The sequence below is a fragment of the Phyllobates terribilis genome, unplaced genomic scaffold, assembly GCF_046119375.1.
Source record: "Phyllobates terribilis strain yellow unplaced genomic scaffold, ASM4611937v1 Scaffold_2__4_contigs__length_985480577, whole genome shotgun sequence".
Taxonomy (NCBI): Eukaryota; Metazoa; Chordata; class Amphibia; order Anura; family Dendrobatidae; genus Phyllobates; species Phyllobates terribilis.
The window spans coordinates 8,889,918-8,910,933 of record NW_027362762.1 but is presented as its reverse complement, the minus strand read 5'-3'; the positions used below and the strand labels follow the sequence as shown (position 1 = coordinate 8,910,933).

Sequence of the window (21,016 nt, the reverse complement as noted above, 5' to 3'; positions counted from 1 at the left end):
GAAAATATGTTTCTTTCTAAGAGTCAGATACATTTGGAACAGCCGACTGCGAGTCACGTGAGGATTGTGAACCCCCCTCCCTCGATGTATGAAGAATTGTGTCCTATAATAACCGGAGGGAAACCGCACAAATAGCAATTCCCAAAAAAACAGGCAGCACAGGAACACACTGCCATATAGTGATCAAATAATATTCATTACCCACATCAAGGCGCCCAAATCATCCCATAACACACAATGACGGGGTTCATAATAAAATCCCCAGAGACAACTATAAATATACTGACATGGATTTTCTGTGACACCAAAACAATGTAAATATTAGTGACGAGTAAAGGAAATGATACGAGGTTTTCTAATTATTTTACAAATATAAATCTGATAATTGTTCTGTGCATTAGTATTCAGCCCCTGAGTCAGTACTTTGTAGGACCACCTTTCGCTGCAGTCTTTTGGGGTCTGTCTCTCCAGCTTTCTCGGCTGCAGTTTTTTGGGGTCTGTCTCTCCCACCTTTCTCTGCAGTTACTGCTGCGGTCTTTTGGGGTCTGTCTCTTCCACCTCTCGCTGCAGTCTTTTGGGGACTGTCTCTCCCACCTTTCTCTGCAGTCTTTTGGGGTCTGTCTCTTCAGCTTTCGCTGCAGTCTTTTGGTTCTGTCTCTCCAGCTTTGTCAGCTGCAGTCTTTTGGGGTCTGTCTCTCCCACCTTTCGCTGCAGTCTTTTGGTTCTGTCTCTCCAGCTTTCTCAGCTGCAGTCTTTTGGGGTCTGTCTCTCCCACCTTTCGCTGCAGTCTTTTGGTTCTGTCTCTCCAGCTTTCTCAGCTGCAGTCTTTTGGGGTCTGTCTCTCCCACCTTTCGCTGCAGTCTTTTGGTTCTGTCTCTCCAGCTTTCTCAGCTGCAGTCTTTTGGGGTCTGTCTCGCTCATGTTTGCACATCTAGAGGAGACATTTTGCCCCTTCTTCTTTGCACTCTCACTCTCGCTCAGTGGGATTGGATGGAGACATCTGTGCAGGGCCGGCTCCAGGTTTTCGTGGGCCCCGGGTGAAAGAGTCTCAGTGGCCCCTTTAACAAAAACCACGATTCATGATGCACAGATAAGAAATATATGTACAGTACAATCCAAAGATGTCACTTCTTACATTACATGACTGATATCTATTGTAAATTCTACAACCGCTCCGAAACCGGCGAATCCTCACAGCGCACAGTGCAGACCGGACAGTATAGTCCTCCATACAGTATAATGGCCCCACATAGTCCTCCATACAGTATAATGGCCCCACATAGTCCTCCATACAGTATAATGGCCCCACATAGTCCTCCATACAGTATAATGGGCCCGCATAGTCCTCCATACAGTATAATGGCCCCACATAGTCCTCCATACAGTATAATGGCCCCACATAGTCCTCCATACAGAATAATGGCCCCACATAGTCCTCCATACAGAATAATGGCCCCACATAGTCCACCATACAGTATAATGGGCCCCACATAGCCCTCCATCCAGTATAATGGGCCCCACATAGTCCTCCATACAGTATAATGGCCCCACATAGTCCACCATACAGTATAATGGGCCCCACATAGCCCTCCATCCAGTATAATGGGCCCCACATAGTCCTCCATACAGTATAATGGGCCCCACATAGTCCACCATACAGTATAATGGGCCCCACATAGCCCTCCATACAGTATAATGGGCCCCACATTGTCCTCCATCCAGTACAATGACCCCACATAGTCCTCCATACAGAATAATGGGCCCCACATAGTCCTCCATACAGTATAATGGCCCCACATAGTCCTCCATACAGTATAATGGGCCCCACATAGTCCTCCATACAGTATAATTGCCCCACATAGTCCTCCATACAGTATAATGGCCCCACATAGTCCTCCATACAGAATAATGGCCCCACATAGTCCTCCATACAGTATAATGGGCCCGCATAGTCCTCCATACAGTATAATGGCCCCACATAGTCCTCCATACAGTATAATGGCCCCACATAGTCCTCCATACAGAATAATGGCCCCACATAGTCCTCCATACAGAATAATGGCCCCACATAGTCCTCCATACAGAATAATGGCCCCACATAGTCCACCATACAGTATAATGGGCCCCACATAGCCCTCCATCCAGTATAATGGGCCCCACATAGTCCTCCATACAGTATAATGGGCCCCACATAGTCCACCATACAGTATAATGGGCCCCACATAGCCCTCCATACAGTATAATGGGCCCCACATTGTCCTCCATCCAGTACAATGACCCCACATAGTCCTCCATACAGAATAATGGGCCCCACATAGTCCTCCATACAGTATAATGGCCCCACATAGTCCTCCATACAGTATAATGGGCCCCACATAGTCCTCCATACAGTATAATGGCCCCACATAGTCCTCCATACAGTATAATGGCCCCACATAGTCCTCCATCCAGTATAATGACCCCACATAGTCCTCCATACAGAATAATGGGCCCCACATAGTCCTCCATACAGTATAATGGCCCCACATAGTCCTCCATACAGTATAATGGGCCCCACATAGTCCTCCATACAGTATAATGGCCCCACATAGTCCTCCATACAGTATAATGGCCCCACATAGTCCTCCATACAGAATAATGGGCCCCACATAGTCCTCCATACAGTATAATGGGCCCCACATAGTCCTCCATACAATATAATGGCCCCACATAGTCCTCCATACAGTATAATGGCCCCACATAGTCCTCCATACAGAATAATGACCCCACATAGTCCTCCACACAGTATAATGGCCCCACATAGCCCTCCATACAGTATAATGGGCCCCACATAGTCCTCCATACAGTATAATGGCCCCACATAGTCCTCCATACAGTATAATGGCCCCACATAGTCCTCCATACAGAATAATGACCCCACATAGTCCTCCACACAGTATAATGGCCCCACATAGTCCTCCATACAGTATAATGACCTCACATAGTCCTCCATACAGTATAATGACCCCACATAGTCCTCCATACAGTATAATGACCCCACATAGTCCTCCATACAGAATAATGACCCCACATAGTCCTTCACACAGTATAATGGCCCCACATAGTCCTCCATACAGTATAATGACCTCACATAGTCCTCCATACAGTATAATGACCCCACATAGTCCTCCATACAGTATAATGACCCCACATAGTCCTCCATACAGAATAATGGGCCCCACATAGTCCTTCATACAGTATAATGGCCCCACATAGTCCTCCATTCAGTATAATGGCCCCACATAGTCCTCCATACAGAATAATGACCCCACATAGTCCTCCACACAGTATAATGGCCCCACATAGCCCTCCATACAGTATAATGACCCCACAAAGTACTCCATACAGAATAATGGGCCCCACATAGCCCTCCATACAGAATAATGGGCCCCACATAGTCCTCCATACAGAATAATGGGCCCCACATAGTCCTCCATACAGTATAATGGCTCCACATAGTCCTCCATACAGTATAATGGCTCTACATAGTCCTCCATACAGTATAATGGCCCCACATAGTCCTCCATACAGTATAATGGGCCCCACATAGTCCTCCATACAGTATAATGGCCCCACATAGTCCTCCATACAGTATAATGGCCCCACATAGTCCTCCATCCAGTATAATGACCCCACATAGTCCTCCATACAGAATAATGGGCCCCACATAGTCCTCCATACAGTATAATGGCCCCACATAGTCCTCCATACAGTATAATGGGCCCCACATAGTCCTCCATACAGTATAATGGCCCCACATAGTCCTCCATACAGTATAATGGCCCCACATAGTCCTCCATACAGAATAATGGGCCCCACATAGTCCTCCATACAGTATAATGGGCCCCACATAGTCCTCCATACAGTATAATGGCCCCACATAGTCCTCCATACAGTATAATGGCCCCACATAGTCCTCCATACAGAATAATGACCCCACATAGTCCTCCACACAGTATAATGGCCCCACATAGCCCTCCATACAGTATAATGGGCCCCACATAGTCCTCCATACAGTATAATGGCCCTACATAGTCCTCCATACAGTATAATGGCCCCACATAGTCCTCCATACAGAATAATGACCCCACATAGTCCTCCACACAGTATAATGGCCCCACATAGTCCTCCATACAGTATAATGACCCCACATAGTCCTCCATACAGTATAATGACCCCACATAGTCCTCCATACAGTATAATGACCCCACATAGTCCTCCATACAGAATAATGGGCCCCACATAGTCCTCCATACAGTATAATGGCCCCACATAGTCCTCCATTCAGTATAATGGCCCCACATAGTCCTCCATACAGAATAATGACCCCACATAGTCCTCCACACAGTATAATGGCCCCACATAGCCCTCCATACAGTATAATGACCCCACATAGTACTCCATACAGAATAATGGGCCCCACATAGTCCTCCATACAGAATAATGGGCCCCACATAGTCCTCCATACAGAATAATGGGCCCCACATAGTCCTCCATACAGTATAATGGGCCCCACATAGTCCTCCATACAGTATAATGGGCCCCACATAGTCCTCCATACAGTATAATGGCCCCACATAGTCCTCCATACAGTATAATGGCCCCACATAGTCCTCCATACAGTATAATGGGCCCGCATAGTCTTCCATACAGTATAATGGCCCCACATAGTCCTCCATACAGTATAATGGCCCCACATAGTCCTCCATACAGTATAATGGGCCCGCATAGTCCTCCATACAGTATAATGGCCCCACATAGTCCTCCATACAGTATAATGGGCCCCACATAGTCCTCCATACAGTATAATGGCCCCACATAGTCCTCCATACAGAATAATGGCCCCACATAGTCCTCCATACAGAATAATGGCCCCACATAGTCCTCCATACAGAATAATGGCCCCACATAGTCCACCATACAGTATAATGGGCCCCACATAGCCCTCCATCCAGTATAATGGGCCCCACATAGTCCTCCATACAGTATAATGGGCCCCACATAGTCCTCCATACAGTATAATGGGCCCCACATAGCCCTCCATACAGTATAATGGGCCCCACATTGTCCTCCATCCAGTACAATGACCCCACATAGTCCTCCATACAGAATAATGGGCCCCACATAGTCCTCCATACAGTATAATGGCCCCACATAGTCCTCCATACAGTATAATGGCCCCACATAGTCCTCCATACAGTATAATGGCCCCACATAGTCCTCCATACAGAATAATGGCCCCACATAGTCCTCCATACAGTATAATGGGCCCGCATAGTCCTCCATACAGTATAATGGCCCCACATAGTCCTCCATACAGTATAATGGCCCCACATAGTCCTCCATACAGTATAATGGCCCCACATAGTCCTCCATACAGAATAATGGCCCCACATAGTCCTCCATACAGTATAATGGGCCCGCATAGTCCTCCATACAGTATAATGGCCCCACATAGTCCTCCATACAGTATAATGGCCCCACATAGTCCTCCATACAGAATAATGGCCCCATATAGTCCTCCATACAGAATAATGGCCCCACATAGTCCTCCATACAGAATAATGGCCCCACATAGTCCTCCATACAGAATAATGGCCCCACATAGTCCACCATACAGTATAATGGGCCCCACATAGTCCTCCATACAGTATAATGGGCCCCACATAGTCCACCATACAGTATAATGGGCCCCACATAGCCCTCCATACAGTATAATGGGCCCCACATTGTCCTCCATCCAGTACAATGACCCCACATAGTCCTCCATACAGAATAATGGGCCCCACATAGTCCTCCATACAGTATAATGGCCCCACATAGTCCTCCATACAGTATAATGGGCCCCACATAGTCCTCCATACAGTATAATGGCCCCACATAGTCCTCCATACAGTATAATGGCCCCACATAGTCCTCCATCCAGTATAATGACCCCACATAGTCCTCCATACAGAATAATGGGCCCCACATAGTCCTCCATACAGTATAATGGGCCCCACATAGTCCTCCATACAGTATAATGGGCCCCACATAGTCCTCCATACAGTATAATGGCCCCACATAGTCCTCCATACAGTATAATGGCCCCACATAGTCCTCCATACAGAATAATGGGCCCCACATAGTCCTCCATACAGTATAATGGGCCCCACATAGTCCTCCATACAATATAATGGCCCCACATAGTCCTCCATACAGTATAATGGCCCCACATAGTCCTCCATACAGAATAATGACCCCACATAGTCCTCTACACAGTATAATGGCCCCACATAGCCCTCCATACAGTATAATGGGCCCCACATAGTCCTCCATACAGTATAATGGCCCCACATAGTCCTCCATACAGTATAATGGCCCCACATAGTCCTCCATACAGAATAATGACCCCACATAGTCCTCCACACAGTATAATGGCCCCACATAGTCCTCCATACAGTATAATGACCCCACATAGTCCTCCATACAGTATAATGACCCCACATAGTCCTCCATACAGTATAATGACCCCACATAGTCCTCCATACAGAATAATGACCCCACATAGTCCTCCACACAGTATAATGGCCCCACATAGCCCTCCATACAGTATAATGACCCCACAAAGTACTCCATACAGAATAATGGGCCCCACATAGTCCTCCATACAGAATAATGGGCCCCACATAGTCCTCCATACAGAATAATGGGCCCCACATAGTCCTCCATACAGTATAATGGCTCCACATAGTCCTCCATACAGTATAATGGCCCTACATAGTCCTCCATACAGTATAATGGCCCCACATAGTCCTCCATACAGTATAATGGGCCCCACATAGTCCTCCATACAGTATAATGGCCCCACATAGTCCTCCATACAGTATAATGGCCCCACATAGTCCTCCATCCAGTATAATGACCCCACATAGTCCTCCATACAGAATAATGGGCCCCACATATTCCTCCATACAGTATAATGGCCCCACATAGTCCTCCATACAGTATAATGGGCCCCACATAGTCCTCCATACAGTATAATGGCCCCACATAGTCCTCCATACAGTATAATGGCCCCACATAGTCCTCCATACAGAATAATGGGCCCCACATAGTCCTCCATACAGTATAATGGGCCCCACATAGTCCTCCATACAGTATAATGGCCCCACATAGTCCTCCATACAGTATAATGGCCCCACATAGTCCTCCATACAGAATAATGACCCCACATAGTCCTCCACACAGTATAATGGCCCCACATAGCCCTCCATACAGTATAATGGGCCCCACATAGTCCTCCATACAGTATAATGGCCCCACATAGTCCTCCATACAGTATAATGGCCCCACATAGTCCTCCATACAGAATAATGACCCCACATAGTCCTCCACACAGTATAATGGCCCCACATAGTCCTCCATACAGTATAATGACCCCACATAGTCCTCCATACAGTATAATGACCCCACATAGTCCTCCATACAGTATAATGACCCCACATAGTCCTCCATACAGAATAATGGGCCCCACATAGTCCTCCATACAGTATAATGGCCCCACATAGTCCTCCATTCAGTATAATGGCCCCACATAGTCCTCCATACAGAATAATGACCCCACATAGTCCTCCACACAGTATAATGGCCCCACATAGCCCTCCACACAGTATAATGACCCCACATAGTACTCCATACAGAATAATGGGCCCCACATAGTCCTCCATACAGAATAATGGGCCCTACATAGTCCTCCATACAGAATAATGGGCCCTACATAGTCCTCCATACAGAATAATGGGCCCCACATAGTCCTCCATACAGTATAATGGGCCCCACATAGTCCTCCATACAGGCTGTTTCTCCCACACAGACATAATGCCCCATGCAGGATGTCACTCCCCATATAATGCCCCAAGCAGGATGTCACTCCCCCCATATAATGCCCCAAGCAGGATGTCACTCCCCATTACATAATTCCCCAAGCAGGATGTCACTCCCCCCCATGTAATGCCCCATGCAGGATGTCACATCCACCCCATATAATGCTCCCATGCAGGATGTCACTCAGCCCCATATAATACTGTATGCAGGATGTCACTCCCCCCCCATATAATGCCCCAAGCTGGATGTCACTCCCCCCATGTAATGCCCCATGCAGGATGTCACATCCCCTCCCCATATAATGCTCCCATGCAGGATGTCACTCCCCCACCATATAATGCCCCATGCAGGATGTCACCTCTCCCCCCCATATAATGCCCCATGCAGGATGTCACTTCACCCCCATATAATGCCCCATGCAGGATGTCACCTCTCCCCCATATAACGCCCCATGCAGGATGTCACCCCCCCATATAATGTCCCATGCAGGATGTCACTTCACCCCCATATAATGCCCCATGCAGGATGTCACTTCACCCCCATATAATGCCCCATGCAGGATGTCACTTCACCCCCATATAATGCCCCATGCAGGATGTCACCTCTCCCCCATATAATGCCCCATGCGGGATGTCACCCTCCCATATAATGCCCCATGCAGGATGTCACATCACCCCCATATAATTCCCCATGCAGGATGTCACCTCTCCCCCCATATAATGCCCCATGCAGGATGTCACCTCTCCCCCCATATAATGCCCCATGCAAGATGTCACCTCCCCCCCATATAACGCCCCATGCAAGATGTCACCTCTCCCCCCATATAATGCCCCATGCAGAATGTCACCTCTCCCCCCATATAATGCCCCATGCAGGATGTCACTCCTCTCTATGTACTGCCCCATGCAGGATGTCACTTCCCCCCCATATAATGCCCCATGCTGGATGTCACCTCTCCCCCATTATAATGCCCCATGCAGGATGCCACCTCCCCCCCATATAATACCCCATGCAGGATGTCACCTCTCCCCCCCATATAATGCCCCATGCAGGATGTCACCTCTCCCCCCATATAATGCCCCATACAGGATGTCACCTCCCCTCCCATATAATGCCCCATGCAGGATGTCACCTCTCCCCCCATATAATGCCCCATGCAGGATGTCACCTCTCCCCCCATATAATTCCCCATGCAGGATGTCACCTCTCCCCCCCATATAATGCCCCATGCAGGATGCCACCTCTCCCCCATATAATGCCCCATGCAGGATGTCACCCCCCCATATAATGCCCCATTCAGGATGGCACCTCTCCCCCCATATAATGCCCCATGCACGATGTCACCTCTCCCCCCATATAATGCCCCATGCAGGATGTCACCTCTCCCCCCATATAATGCCCCATGCAGGATGTCACCTCTCCTCCCATATAATGCCCCATGCAGGATGTCAGCTCTCCCCTCCATATAATGCCCCATGCAGGATGTCACCTCCCCCCCATATAATGCCCCATGCAGGATGTCACCCCCCCATATAATGCCCCATGCAAGATGTCACCTCTCCCCCCATATAATGCCCCATGCAGGATGTCACCTCTCCCCCCATATAATGCACCATGCAGGATGTCACTCCTCTCTATGTACTGCCCCATGCAGGATGTCACTTCCCCCCCATATAATGCCCCATGCAGGATGTCACCTCTCCCCCAATATAATGCCCCATGCAGGATGCCACCTCTCCCCCCATATAATGCCCCATGCAGGATGTCACCTCTCCCCCCCATATAATGCCCCATGCAGGATGTCACCTCTCCCCCCATATAATGCCCCATGCAGGATGTCACCTCCCCCCCATATAATGCCCCATGCAGGATGTCACCTCTCCCCCCATATAATGCCCCATGCAGGATGTCACCACTCCCCCCCATATAATGCCCCATGCAGGATGTCACCTCTCCCCCCCATATAATGCCCCATGCAGGATGTCACCCCCCATATAATGCCCCATGCAGGATGTCACCTCTCCCCCATATAATGACCCATGCAGGATGTCACCTCTCCCCCCATATAATGCCCCATGCAGGATGTCACCTCTCCCCCCATATAATGCCCCATGCAGGATGTCACCTCCCCCCCATATAATGCCCCATGCAGGATGTCACCCTCCCCATATAATGCCCCATGCAAGATGTCACCTCTCCCCCCATATAATGCCCCATGCAGGATGTCACCTCTCCCCCCCATATAATGCCCCATGCAGGATGTCACCTCTCCCCCCATATAGTGCCGCAAGCCTCCATGCATAAACAAAAAAAAAATCAAATACTCACCTCACTTCTCACCTGCTGCCGCTGCTCCGGACCCCTCACCAGCACCGGCGTCTTCACGCTCTGCGCTGCCTGTGATGGCTCAGGAGAGAGCGCGGTGTAAAGACGCCCCCTGACCTGAGACATCAAAGTGCAGCAGCCGCGGAAGAGGGGGGTGGCGGGCGCTGGCACCGGCGCCGCACCCCTCTGCTCACGTGTCCCATAGCAAGTAGGGGTGCCCAACGGTGAGTGGGCCTCCCGCCTGCTCAGGGCCCCGGCACTTGCCAGGGTGCTGACGCGGGCCCTGCGTCTGTGATCAGTGATTTTCTCGTCTTGTCACAGATTCTCTGGGATTTGGGTCTGGACTGTGACTGCGCCGTTCACACACATGAATATACTCTGATCTAAACCCTGCATTATAGCTCTGACAGGATGTTGAGGGTCGTTGTCCTGCTGGAAGATGAACCTATTTCCCAGTCTCAAGTCTTCTGCAGCCTTTAATAGGTTTTCCTCCAGGATTGCCCTGTATTTAGCTCCATCCATCTTCCCATCAGCTCTGACCAACTTCCATGTCCCTGCTGAAGAAACGACTCCCCACAGCAGGATGCTGCCACCACCATGTGTGACGGTGGGGATGGTGTTTTCAGGGGGATGTGCAGTGTTAATTTTCCTCCACACATAGTGTTTTGCATTTAGCTCCTTTGCTCTCCTCTGACCAGAGCCTCTTCTTCCACATGTTCACTGTGTCCCCTACATGGCTTTTTGCAAACTGCAAACTGGACTTTTTATGGCTTTCAGAAATGGCTTTCTTCTTGCCCGGTTTGTGCAAGAATATGAGTAACAGTTGTCCTGTGCACAGATTCTCCCACCTGAGCTGTGGATCTGCATCTCCTCCAGTGACCGTGGGCCTCTTGGCAGCTTCTCTCATTAGTGTTCTCCTTGTTTGGGATGTCAGGTTAGGTGGTGGCTGTATCTTGGTAGGTTTGCAGTTGTGCCGTGCTCCTTCCATTTTTGGATGATAGATTGAACAGTGCTCTGTGATATGTTCAGAGCTGGGGCTACTTTTTATAACCTAACCCTGCTTTACTCTTCTCTACAACTTTATCCCTGACCTGTCTGGTGGGCTCCTTGGTTTTCAGCTTTATCCCTGACCTGTCTGGTGGGCTCCTTGGTTTTCCTGAAACTGTTTGATCCCTAATGTTGTTAAACAAATTTACTAGAAAGTGATATCAAAGAACCAGTTTGTACAAAGAGATTGAATCAGGGTCTCTATATTTTGGGCTAAAGTCAGAACAAAAGCTGAGGTACACTTTAAATAACGTTTACACAGATAGGATCTGCTCTGCACCACGTGCGTCTCTGAATGCTTCATTCGCTTCCATTGTTGCGTCGGCGTCAGGACTTTCTGATGAATTAGCAAAATGTGCTTCCTGAAAATAACATTTCAGGTCTTATCATAGAAGTGACATAAATGTCCTGCAGAGAAGGAAATGGAGGCAACATGGCCACCACAATGGAAGATGTAACCATGAGCCTGACCCTCCATGAATTGGCACCCTAAGAGGGTCACAGGGTGATTTACTGATGATACTGGGGGGGGTCAGTCCTCCACCTCTTCTAATTAGCATTTTTCTTAAAGGGGACCTATTATTAATATCTTTGCATGAAAACAAATGTAATATATCTAATTACTAGAGGGGACAACGATAAATCTCCTTCCTCTGTTTGCAGGATTTCTGTAAATAAAAAGAGGAAAAAGACACAAAATCAGCAGATCTTGTACATAGGGGCAGTATTATAGTAGTTATATTCTTGTACATAGGAGGCAGTATTATAGTAGTTATATTCTTGTACATAGGGGGCAGTATTATAGTAGTTATATTCTTGTACATAGGGGGTAGTATTATAGTAGTTATATTCTTGTACATAGGAGCAGTATTATAGTAGTTATATTCTTGTACATAGGAGCAGTATTATAGTAGTTATATTCTTGTACATAGGGGGCAGTATTATAGTAGTTATATTCTTGTACATAGGGGACAGTATTATAGTAGTTATATTCTTGTACATAGGAGCAGTATTATAGTAGTTATATTCTTGTACATAGGAGCAGTATTATAGTAGTTATATTCTTGTACATAGGAGCAGTATTATAGTAGTTATATTCTTGTACATAGGAGCAGTATTATAGTAGTTATATTCTTGTACATAGGTGCAGTATTATAGTAGTTATATTCTTGTACATAGGAGCAGTATTATAGTAGTTATATTCTTGTACATAGGGGCAGTATTATAGTAGTTATATTCTTGTACATAGGAGCAGTATTATAGTAGTTATATTCTTGTACATAGGAGCAGTATTATAGTAGTTATATTCTTGTACATAGGAGCAGTATTATAGTAGCTATATTCTTGTACATAGGGGCAGTATTATAGTAGTTATATTCTTGTACATAGGAGCAGTATTATAGTAGTTATATTCTTGTACATAGGTGCAGTATTATAGTAGTTATATTCTTGTACATAGGAGCAGTATTATAGTAGTTATATTCTTGTACATAGGGGCAGTATTATAGTAGTTATATTCTTGTACATAGGAGCAGTATTATAGTAGTTATATTCTTGTACATAGGGAGCAGTATTATAGTAGTTATATTCTTGCACATAGGAGCAGTATTATAGTAGTTATATTCTTGTACATAGGAGCAGTATTATAGTAGTTATATTCTTGTACATAGGAGCAGTATTATAGTAGTTATATTCTTGTATATAGGGGCAGTATTATAGTAGTTATATTCCTGTACATAGGGGCAGTATTATAGTAGTTATATTCTTGTACATAGGAGCAGTATTATAGTAGTTATATTCTTGTACATAGGAGCAGTATTATAGTAGTTATATTCTTGTAGATAGGGGGCAGTATTATAGTAGTTATATTCTTGTACATAGGGGCAGTATTATAGTAGTTATATTCTTGTACATAGGGGGCAGTATTATAGTAGTTATATTCTTGTACATAGGGGGCAGTATTATAGTAGTTATATTCTTGTACATAGGGGGCAGTATTATAGTAGTTATATTCTTGTACATAGGAGCAGTATTATAGTTGTTATATTCTTGTACATAGGGGGCAGTATTATAGTAGTTATATTCTTGTACATAGGGGCAGTATTATAGTAGTTATATTCTTGTACATAGGAGCAGTATTATAGTAGTTATATTCTTGTACATAGGAGCAGTATTATAGTAGTTGTATTCTTGTACATAGGAGCAGTATTATAGTAGTTATATTCTTGTAGATAGGGGGCAGTATTATAATAGTTATATTCTTGTACATAGGAGCAGTATTATAGTAGTTATATTCTTGTATATAGGAGCAGTATTATAGTAGTTATATTCTTGTACATAGGAGCAGTATTATAGCAGTTATATTCTAGTATATAGGGGCAGTATTATAGTAGTTATATTCTTGTACATGGGTGGTAGTATTATAGTAGTTATATTCTAGTATATAGGGGCAGTATTATAGTAGTTATATTCTAGTATATAGGGGCAGTATTATAGTAGTAGTATTCTTGTATATAGGAGCAGTATTATAGTAGTTATATTCTTGTACATAGGAGCAGTATTATAGCAGTTATATTCTTGTATATAGGAGCAGTATTATAGTAGTTATATTCTTGTACATAGGAGCAGTATTATAGCAGTTATATTCTAGTATATAGGGGCAGTATTATAGTAGTTATATTCTTGTACATAGGGGCAGTATTATAGTAGTTATATTCTTGTACATAGGAGCAGTATTATAGCAGTTATATTCTAGTATATAGGGGCAGTATTATAGTAGTTATATTCTTGTATATAGGAGCAGTATTATAGTAGTTATATTCTTGTACATAGGAGCAGTATTATAGTAGTTATATTCTTGTATATAAGGGGCAGTATTATAGTAGTTATATTCTTGTACATAGGGGGCAGTATTATAGCAGTTATATTCTAGTATATAGGGGCAGTATTATAGTAGTTATATTCTTGTACATAGGGGCAGTATTATAGTAGTTATATTCTTGTATATAAGGGGCAGTATTATAGTAGTTATATTCTTGTACATAGGGGGCAGTATTATAGCAGTTATATTCTAGTATATAGGGGCAGTATTATAGTAGTTATATTCTTGTACATAGGGGCAGTATTATAGTAGTTATATTCTTGTACATAGGGGGCAGTATTATAGCAGTTATATTGTAGTATATAGGGGCAGTAATATAGTAGTTATATTCTTGTATATAGGAGCAGTATTATAGTAGTTATATTCTTGTACATAGGAGCAGTATTATAGCAGTTATATTCTAGTATATAGGGGCAGTATTATAGTAGTTATATTCTTGTACATAGGGGCAGTATTATAGTAGTTATATTCTTGTACATAGGGGGCAGTATTATAGTAGTTATATTCTTGTACATAGGAGCAGTATTATAGTAGTTATATTCTTGTACATAGAGGGCAGTATTATAGTAGTTATATTCTTGTACATAGGAGCAGTATTATAGTAGTTATATTCTTGTACATAGGAGCAGTATTATAGTAGTTATATTCTTGTACATAGGGGCAGTATTATAGTAGTTATATTCTTGTATATAGGAGAAGTATTATAGTAGTTATATTCTTGTACATAGGAGCAGTATTTTAGTAGTTATATTCTTGCACATAGGGGGCAGTATTATAGTAGTTATATTCTTGTACATAGGGGCAGTATTATAGTAGTTATATTCTTGTATATAGGGGCAGTATTATAGTAGTTATATTCTTTTACATAGGAGCAGTATTATAGTAGTTATATTCTTGCACATAGGAGCAGTATTATAGTAGTTATATTCTTGTACATAGGAGCAGTATTATAGTAGTTATATTCTTGTACATAGGGGCAGTATTATAGTAGTTATATTCTTATACATAGGGGCAGTATTATAGTAGTTATATTCTTGTATATAGGGAGCAGTATTATAGTAGTTATATTCTTGTACATAGGGGGCAGTATTATAGTAGTTATATTCCTGTACATAGGAGCAGTATTACAGTAGTTATATTCTTGTACATAGGGGGCAGTATTATAGTAGTTATATTCTTGTACATAGGAGCAGTATTATAGTGGTTATATTCTTGTACATAGAAGCAGTATTATAGTAGTTATATTCTTGTACATAGGAGCAGTATTATAGTAGTTATATTCTTGTACATAGTCAGTGTGTGCAGTCAGTGCTTGCAGTCAGTCAGTGTGTGCAGTCAATGTGTGCTGTCAGTGCTTGCAGTCAGTGCATGCAGTCAGTGCTTGCAGTCAGTCAGTGCTTGCAGTCAGTGTGTGCAGTCAGTGCTTGCAGTCAGTGTGTGCAGTCAGTGTTTGCAGTCAGTGTTTGCAGTCAGTGCTTGCAGTCAGTGTTTGCAGTCAGAGCTTGCAGTCAGTCAGTGTGTGCAGTCAGTGCTTGCAGTGTGTGCAGTCAGTGCTTGCAGTCAGTGTGTGCAGTCAGTGCTTGCAGTCAGTCAGTGCTTGCAGTCAGTGTGTGCAGTCAGTGCTTGCAGTCAGTGTGTGTAGTCAGTGCTTGCAGTCAGTCAGTGCTTGCAGTCAGTGTGTGCAGTCAGTGCTTGCAGTCAGTCAGTGCTTGCAGTCAGTGTGTGCAGTCAGTGCTTGCTTGCAGTCAGTGTGTGCAGTCAGTGCTTGCAGTCAGTCAGTGCTTGCAGTCAGTCAGTGTTTGCAGTGCTTGCAGTCAGTGCTTGCTTGCAGTCAGTGTGTGCAGTCAGTGCTTGCAGTCAGTCAGTGTGTGCAGTCAGTGCTTGCAGTCAGTCAGTGTGTGCAGTCAGTGTGTGCTGTCAGTGCTTGCAGTCAGTGTGTGCAGTCAGTGCTTGCAGTCAGTCAGTGCTTGCAGTCAGTGTGTGCAGTCAGTGCTTGCAGTCAGTCAGTGTGTGCAGTCAGTGTGTGCAGTCAGTGCGTGCAGTCAGTGCTTGCAGTCAGTCAGTGTGTGCAGTCAGTGTGTGCAGTCAGTGCTTGCAGTCAGTGCTTGCAGTCAGTGTGTGCAGTCAGTGCTTGCAGTCAGTCAGTGCTTGCAGTCAGTCAGTGCTTGCAGTCAGTGCGTGCAGTCAGTCAGTGCTTACAGTCAGTGCGTGCAGTCAGTCAGTGCTTACAGTCAGTCAGTGTGTGCAGTCAGTGGTTGCAGTCAGTGTGTGTAGTCAGTGCTTGCAGTCAGTCAGTATATGCAGTCAGTGCTTGCAGTCAGTGTGTGCAGTCAGTCAGTGCTTGCAGTCAGTGCGTGCAGTCAGTCAGTGCTTGCAGTCAGTGCTTGCAGTCAGTGCTTGCAGTCAGTCAGTGTGTGCAGTCAGTGCTTGCAGTCAGTGTGTGCAGTCAGTGCTTGCAGTCAGTGTGTGTAGTCAGTGCTTGCAGTCAGTCAGTGCTTGCAGTCAGTGTGTGCAGTCAGTGCTTGCAGTCAGTCAGTGCTTGCAGTCAGTGTGTGCAGTCAGTGCTTGCTTGCAGTCAGTGTGTGCAGTCAGTGCTTGCAGTCAGTCAGTGCTTGCAGTCAGTCAGTGTTTGCAGTGCTTGCAGTCAGTGCTTGCTTGCAGTCAGTGTGTGCAGTCAGTGCTTGCAGTCAGTCAGTGTGTGCAGTCAGTGCTTGCAGTCAGTCAGTGTGTGCAGTCAGTGCTTGCAGTCAGTGCGTGCAGTCAGTCAGTGCTTGCAGTCAGTGCGTGCAGTCAGTCAGTGTGTGCAGTCAGTGCTTGCAGTCAGTCAGTGCTTGCAGTCAGTGCGTGCAGTCAGTCAGTGCTTACAGTCAGTGCGTGCAGTCAGTCAGTGCTTACAGTCAGTCAGTGTGTGCAGTCAGTGGTTGCAGTCAGTGTGTGTAGTCAGTGCTTGCAGTCAGTCAGTATATGCAGTCAGTGCTTGCAGTCAGTGTGTGCAGTCAGTCAGTGCTTGCAGTCAGTGCGTGCAGTCAGTCAGTGCTTGCAGTCAGTGCTTGCAGTCAGTGCTTGCAGTCAGTCAGTGTGTGCAGTCAGTGCTTGCAGTCAGTGTGTGCAGTCAGTGCTTGCAGTCAGTGTGTGTAGTCAGTGCTTGCAGTCAGTCAGTGCTTGCAGTCAGTGTGTGCAGTCAGTGCTTGCAGTCAGTCAGTGCTTGCAGTCAGTGTGTGCAGTCAGTGCTTGCTTGCAGTCAGTGTGTGCAGTCAGTGCTTGCAGTCAGTCAGTGCTTGCAGTCAGTCAGTGTTTGCAGTGCTTGCAGTCAGTGCTTGCTTGCAGTCAGTGTGTGCAGTCAGTGCTTGCTTGCAGTCAGTGTGTGCAGTCAGTGCTTGCAGTCAGTCAGTGTGTGCAGTCAGTGTGTGCTGTCAGTGCTTGCAGTCAGTCAGTGTGTGCAGTCAGTGCTTGCAGTCAGTCAGTGTGTGCAGTCAGTGTGTGCAGTCAGTGCTTGCAGTCAGTGCTTGCAGTCAGTCAGTGTGTGCAGTCAGTCAGTGCGTGCAGTCAGTGCGTGCAGTCAGTGCTTGCAGTCAGTCAGTGTGTGCAGTCAGTCAGTGCTTGCAGTCAGTGTGTGTAGTCAGTGCTTGCAGTCAGTCAGTGCTTGCAGTCAGTCAGTGGTTGCAGTCAGTCAGTGGTTGCAGTCAGTGTGTGTAGTCAGTGCTTGCAGTCAGTCAGTGCTTGCAGTCAGTCAGTATATGCAGTCAGTGCTTGCAGTCAGTGCTTGCAGTCAGTCAGTGCTTGCAGTCAGTCAGTGTGTGCAGTCAGTGGTTGCAGTCAGTGTGTGTAGTCAGTGCTTGCAGTCAGTCAGTGCTTGCAGTCAGTCAGTATATGCAGTCAGTGCTTGCAGTCAGTCAGTGCTTGCAGTCAGTCAGTGCTTGCAGTCAGTCAGTGTGTGCAGTCAGTGCTTGCAGTCAGTGTGTGCCGTGCTCGGCAGGAAGCAGTGCAGCGCTGCAGTGAGGGTGGATCTCCAGAGCTGACAGCTCGCTCAGCCCACAGACAGTATCAGGCTGGAGGGAGAAGGAGCTGCTGATGGCACAGTCCCCATCAGAAGCAGAAGCTTGATTCCTGCTCCTCTCACATTCCCTGTTCTCCTCCCTCTAATCCTCCAGGATTTCACCCGCACGGAGACCACTGGTCGCTTCACTTGCAGCTGCTTCGCTCCACAACAAGAGCCCTCGTCCATCCAGCCCCGATCTGCGAGAGGGAGATCAGCAGCGGGGTCCCCCCGAGCAGCCTGGCATCCGACCACCCTGACACCAGCCTGGCCATGGGCGACAAAGGAACCAGGTAGGTCCATCACACGCTGCCAGCAAGGGGTTAACGGACCTGGCCGCTGCTTGTTGTTGTGGCTGCTGCTCCCCAGGCTGTGGGATTCGTGGGGTTAAACCCTTAAGGTGACAGCTCTGCTATGTTATTATCACGGTCTGGCAGGAAGGGGTTAATGGGCCTTACATTATGGTTTGACAGGAAGGGGTTAAGGGACCTTACATTACAGTCTGGCACGAAGGGGTTAATGGACCTTACATTACAGTCTGGCAGGAAGGGGTTAATGGACCTTACATTACAGTCTGGCACGAAGGGGTTAATGGGCCTTACATTACAGTCTGACAGGAAGGGGTTAATGGTCCTTATATTTTCTCTGTGGCTTTATAAAATTAAAAGTCGGCGGTCGCCAATCTCACTGACGGAGGAGAGGGCACCTGCGCCTGATCCCGGCTGGCACATAAAGGGTTATGGCCGTCACTAGACCCCGTGTGCCACCAGGACCTGCAGGCGGCATAATACGTAGGGTCGTGTGCAAGCAAAAGCGTATAGACGTGAAGGGGTTAAATGGTGATGTAGGGTGCCCTGATGAAGGGGTTAAATCCGCAGCTGAACTCGCTGCATACGGCCATGTTTCCTCTTTATCACTTTGTTTTGCTGCATGCAACCCAAGCACGGTGGGTAAAGGGTTAACAAGGCTTGCTCCTCCTGGCGTGGGTCAATGTCGGTCTGTGGCGGGGGATGTCCTGGGCTCGGGGTATAACCGGGGCTCTCGCCTTCATGTCAGCAGGAAGGGGTTAACAGAGCTGCTTCCTCCTCAGAGTCTTTCCATCACAGTTCGTCCAGCGCTGGAGTCCGGCACTTCGGGGGTTAAGTCCGTCTTAAGGAACAGAAGATGTGACACCATGTGACACCAGAAGGGGAACTACTCGAAATAACGAGGGACGGGCGGTCGCCCTGACCTAGCCGTTAAAGGGTTAAACCGCGCCAGCGCGAGTCTCGTGCCACGTGGGCAGGAAGGGGTTAAAGGAGTTTGTTCCTTTTTTTGTTTGTTTTTGCTCTTCCGAATGTAAAATGATGAATGAGGGGCAGCGGCCTGGCATTGTAGGGGTTAAGCTTCTCTGGTAGACCCCAAAGTGCCCGTGCGACCCCCGTCCAGGCAGAGCGGAGCTCCTGTTCGAGGGGTCTCTGTTGAGGAAGTCGTAGCGGTTCTGGAGCTTTCCCCGTGGCGTGGCACCGTGCCCCCCACCATTCACAGCTGTAAGGTGGCATCAGTGACGGGGGCCTGCAAGGCCTCGGTGCCCGGGGGGTGACTGACCCTTCTAGATGAATGGCCTGTGACGGCGTAGATGGCAAAACAGCGCAAGTGTGAACCGTAGCCGTAAACCGCCGTGTGCCCGCCATTGTGTACGACGATGCAATGTATAGGAGTCTCCACCATCGCCCCGGGCAGCTCTGGACGGAGGGTCTGAGGGCCACCGGGTCATTTGTGCCCACAAAGGGGCCATCCAGAGATGCTCGCTGTGGGTAAAGGGCAGTGATTACCTGCAGCGGTCACAGGTCCTGAGTCCGGATGCCATTGAGGGCCCACCGGGGTCATGTCAGCCCTTCTTCCCTCCTCCTCCCCCGCGGTGCCATGTCTTACGTTGCAGCGCATGCTTCTATGAGTGGTGGCGCGGCGGCTGGCGTGTGTGGTGCCAGTGGTCGTGACGCTCCTCAGCGCAGCCCGGCTCTTATGTAACCTAGTATTGGGGGAGGGGTCGTGTTTGTTACATTGTAGCGGTCCGGAGCATTCTCCGCTGTTCTCATGGATACAATGTTACATTATATAACCAGAGAGAGAACATTAAAATCCTCCGCTCGCTGTTACCCCCGAGCTCTGCCACTCCGCTTGCTGTTACCCCCGAGCTCTGCCACTCCGCTTGCTGTTACCCCCGAGCTCTGCCGCTCCGCCGCTCGCTGTTACCCCCGAGCTCTGCCGCTCGCTGTTACCCCGAGCTCTGCCACTCCGCTCGCTGTTATCCACGAGCTCTGCCGCTCCGCCGCTCGCTGTTACCCTCCAGCTCTGCCGCTCGCTGTTACCCTCGAGCTCTGCCGCTCTGCCGCCCTCTGTTACCCCCGAGCTCCGCCGCCCTCTGTTACCCCTGAGCTCTGCCGCCCCGCCGCCCTCTGTTACCCCCAAACTCTGCCTCTCCGCCGCTCGCTGTTACCCCCGAGCTCTGCCGCTCCGCCGCTCGCTGTTACCCCCGAGCTCTGCCGCTCTGCCGCTCGCTGTTACCCCCGAGCTCTGCCGCTCCGCCGCTTGCTGTTACCCCCGAGCTCGGCCGCTCCGCCGCTCGCTGTTACCCCCGAGCTCTGCCGCTCGCTGTTACCCCCGAGCTCTGCCGCCCCGCCGCTCACTGTTACCCCCGAGCTCTGCCGCTCCGCCGCTCGCTGTTATCCCCCAGTTCTGCCACTCCACTCACTGTTACCCCCGAGCTCTGCCGCTCTGCTGCTTGCTGTTACCCCCGAGCTCTGCCGCTTGCTGGTACCCCCGAGCTCTGCCGCTTCGCC

The 21,016-nt window shown here is 47.6% G+C and overlaps 1 protein-coding gene across 1 annotated transcript in view; it reads left to right on the top strand.

Moving 5' to 3' along the window:
- Nucleotides 1-21,016, top strand: part of LOC141188623 (beta-arrestin-1) — a 500,689-nt gene that overhangs the window by 18,088 nt on the left and 461,585 nt on the right. The window contains exon 2 of the mRNA XM_073661075.1: nucleotides 18,310-18,487. Within this exon, the coding sequence (XP_073517176.1) occupies nucleotides 18,468-18,487 (20 nt within the window). The 5' untranslated portion in view covers nucleotides 18,310-18,467. The remainder of the gene's footprint in view (nucleotides 1-18,309; nucleotides 18,488-21,016) is intronic.